At 39.4% G+C, this 3,672-nt stretch overlaps 1 protein-coding gene across 1 annotated transcript; it reads right to left on the bottom strand.

Annotated features, from left to right (window-relative positions):
* Positions 1-2,000: 2,000 nt before the first annotated feature.
* On the bottom strand, positions 2,001-2,939 carry LOC140847643 (olfactory receptor 5AN1-like). Its single transcript, XM_073228360.1, has one exon. It carries the CDS (start codon positions 2,937-2,939, stop codon positions 2,001-2,003), a length of 939 nt encoding a protein of 312 aa, XP_073084461.1.
* Positions 2,940-3,672: the final 733 nt, after the last annotated feature.

Below are 3,672 nucleotides of genomic sequence, written 5' to 3'. Positions count from 1 at the left end.
GACTGGATGAAGAAGACATAGAATACCCAAACAGTGGAATATTATTGAGCTATGAGGGTAAGTAAATCCTATAGGTTGTGACAACATGGATGGGATTTCGGGTCATAATGCCAAGTGAGATAAGTCAGAGAATAATGTCACTAACGAACAATATCATTAATACGTGGAACCTTAAAAGACAAATTCATAAAAAATGAGAATAAAGTGGTGGTTACAATCAGTTTGAGAACAAGAGAATTGAGGGGATGTTATTAAGTATACCCACTTGCTCTCAAAGAAAAATAAATCTGGAGATCTAATGCACTGCATAGTAATTATTTTCAATATGCTACTATAAAGCTCACAGAGGTCTGCCTCCTGAGAAAGACCTCAAGAATCCTTACAAATAGACTTGTCACACATTTGTATATATTTTTAAGAAGCAGTGCTTCAGAGACCATACATATGCCTGCATGGGGCCACACAATTCACTCTGCATTCTTTCCATGGCAGGGGACAGTCCTCACATACTTTTCCAGAGGTGCAATAATTCCTTTTCTCTCAATTCTGCCCATGTGGAAGCTCATGAAAGATTTGGTAAACCTTCAAATACCTCTTCACGTATACTCCTTAATTAAATAAAATAACATATCACTCATCAAAACAGAGATGCAAAACAACATTAAGACCAAATGAATTGCCAAGGATAATGTGTAATTGCAATGACATCTGTTTTGTATCAGCTTATTCAAGTCCGGTATCAATCAGGCACATCAATAGTCGGTGCTATTACATATGTTATTCTTTTAACCCGACCACAAAGACCAGAAGCTTTATATAACCCGGCCGGAGGTGAGAACCCTGCCTATCCTACTGTCTATTTTCTTCCTTGGTATTTAAGGGCTTCAGGAACATATCAGAATTAAAGTAACTCTAACCATCCTACTCCATCTATTATATCATTTCCTTTAACCATAAATCATTAAAACATAAAATGAAGAGCATGGACAATAGGAGATGTATGCCAGTTTACCCTGTTTATTCTTCATTTTGGCAATATTGAATATTCAGTAGCTCTGTTATAACAATGAACTCTCACACAAGGCCCCTCTTACCAAATATGAACAGATGCTGAAATATAAGAAAACACTTGATAAGGTGAATGATTGGCTATGTAAAGCAATTTGAATTTTCTGGATGTAATGCAGGAAATAGAGGTTAGAATGCCAACTCTCAGAAATTACTATTGGCTGTGATATGGACTTCCAAATATATCTCAAACAAAACCCCCACTGGACACTAAATGCCAGAAACGAAATCACTAGACTCATAAGTAAATGGCACTGGAGGGGCCACATCCTTCAGTCTATCCAAATTTATGATTGTTCTGGGACCCCATACGGCTGAAACATCTGCCTTGCATAGACTAGAGCTGGTAGACATGAGGATGTGACCAAAAATCTATTAGATGGTTAGCACTGAAAGAGGCCTTACACAAACATTAGCTGTCTCAGGCTGCTGTTTCCAGGAGGCATAATCAGACCAATTTGATAGCTTTCTTTCTTTCCAAATGCCCAAACCCTACCTCTGTTTACTCCAAATCTGGTCAGACACAGAAAAAAACATCAATCACCATCATGTCATTGCATTAGAATATTTAGCAGATATGGTTTTCACACTCCTGGAGCCTGTGCTAGGTATCACTAAGGGTTCAGTCTCAGAATCAAGGAAAGCCCAAATGTTTCTAAACCTTGATGTTTACAAATAGATGTGGACAGATTAAAAAATAAACACTCCTCATATAGAATGAATGTAATAGAGATGCAAGACTTAAAAATATTCTGTTTGTGTGGATTTGTATCACGTATTGGTCCATTTTGGTGTGTAATTTATGGCAAATTAAACCTTCTTTGTCCAAACGTAGTGTGAAATTTGTAACCGTAAATTCATATTCTCAGTATTATGACTTAAGATGATCCTGAAGGGATAATATGTTTTAAAAAATCTCAGAAACAGTGAAGTCAGTAATAACCTCCTTTCCTCTGCAACCTCTTCAAGGCATCTTTGATTTCCTTGTTCCTCAGACTGTAAATCAAGGGATTCAACATGGGAGTGACCACTGTGTAGAAGACCGATGCAAATCTGTCGAACTTGGAAGACCCGCCAGAGCTGGAACGCAAATAGACAAAGCTACTTGAGATATAGAAGAAGGAAACTGCTGTCAGGTGAGAAGCACAGGTGTTGAAAGCCTTGGACCTGCCTTTAGCTGTAGTGATCTTCATAATGGAGATGACAATATAGACGTAGGATATCAGGATAACAAGGACACTTATTAATGCAAAGATCATTGTTACTATAGCAAGTATGAGTTTGGCAGAGAAAGTGTCAGTGCAGGACAGGACTAACAGTTGGGGCATGTCACAGAAGAAGTGGTGGATGACATTAGGCCCACAGAAGTGGAGTTGAAGAATGGCACACAGTTGGGATACAGAACCAGAGATTCCAGCCATATAGGATCCCAGCACCATCCCAACACAGACGGTGGGTGACATGACTGATGAGTAGAGAAGTGGATTACAAATGGCAGCATAGCGGTCATAAGCCATGGCTGTCATGACACAAGACTCACTCAGTCCCGTGGTTGCAGAGAAGAAGTACTGAACAGCACAGCCCACAACGGTGATAGTATGTTGTTCCAGGAAGAAGTCAGAGAGCATCTTGGGGGCTGTGGAGGTCACATAGCAGATGTCTAGGAAGGACAGGTTGCTGAGGAAGAAGTACATGGGTGTGTGGAGGTGGGAATCCATCCTTATTAAGATGATGAGGCTCAGGTTCCAAGTCAGAGTTGTAACGTAGATCACCAGGAACACAACAAAGAGCACTGCTTTGATTCTGGGAAAATCTGAAAACCCCAAGAGGATGAAGTAGGTGATCTCTGTAATATTTCCTTTCCTAATCATAGCCCTTGCTGCTCCTAAGATCAGAAAAGAGACAAGAGAAAGAACTGTTGATTCAAGTGAAATGTGATAGCACTACAATTCTACTATGTGCCAGCTTTTTCCTCCACTGAGCACCCAGAGAAAGGGAAATGCTCGCTGCTCTGGGGTGGAAACACAGCAGATTTTCACCTCACATTATCAAGGAAAACCTGTTCAGTGCTTCAGGTTTTCAATTAAAGCATGAGTTCCCATGAGAATTGAAACAGGTATATAAAAATTTGATGAATAATTTTTAAGACAAAAGAAATTCTTCTGATTATTATACATAGAGATCGTTGAAGAAAATATGGTTTTTTAAAAACCTCCATTTATGCATTATATAACTTGCTTTCTGATAAGAAAACTATATGTGGCATCAATCCAGATTTAATTTAAAATAGCCTTTCTGTTCTCCATGGTCAACCTGATACATTTTTTTAAATGTCTTCCATTATACATAATAAAAACATTTTACTATACCGCTGGGGGAGAAATATGTTGCCAGCCTGGGGCAAGTAATCTTTGAAGCCAAAACCACTCAAAGGGAGAAAAGAAGTGGGGAGAAACCTGTTTATTGCTTATTACTTCTGTTCTCCATGTTTCTCGTGACCTGGGTGCCAGGCCCCACCAAACCTCTCCAGTCCTGGTAGGTCCTCACCCTCCACCCACTTTGTAATCACCTAGTGATGTGGAAATGTACTACTTCTATCCACCC

The sequence above is a fragment of the Manis javanica genome, unplaced genomic scaffold (assembly GCF_040802235.1).
Source record: "Manis javanica isolate MJ-LG unplaced genomic scaffold, MJ_LKY HiC_scaffold_25, whole genome shotgun sequence".
Lineage (NCBI taxonomy): Eukaryota > Metazoa > Chordata > Mammalia > Pholidota > Manidae > Manis > Manis javanica.
The sequence above is the reverse complement of the archived record's forward strand: the minus strand, read 5'-3'. Positions and strand labels throughout refer to the sequence as shown.

Bases quoted from the DNA above. Each gene is read 5' to 3' on its own strand.
- LOC140847643 (XM_073228360.1), bottom strand. From the start codon at position 2,939: ATGATTAGGAAAGGAAATATTACAGAGATCACCTACTTCATCCTCTTG.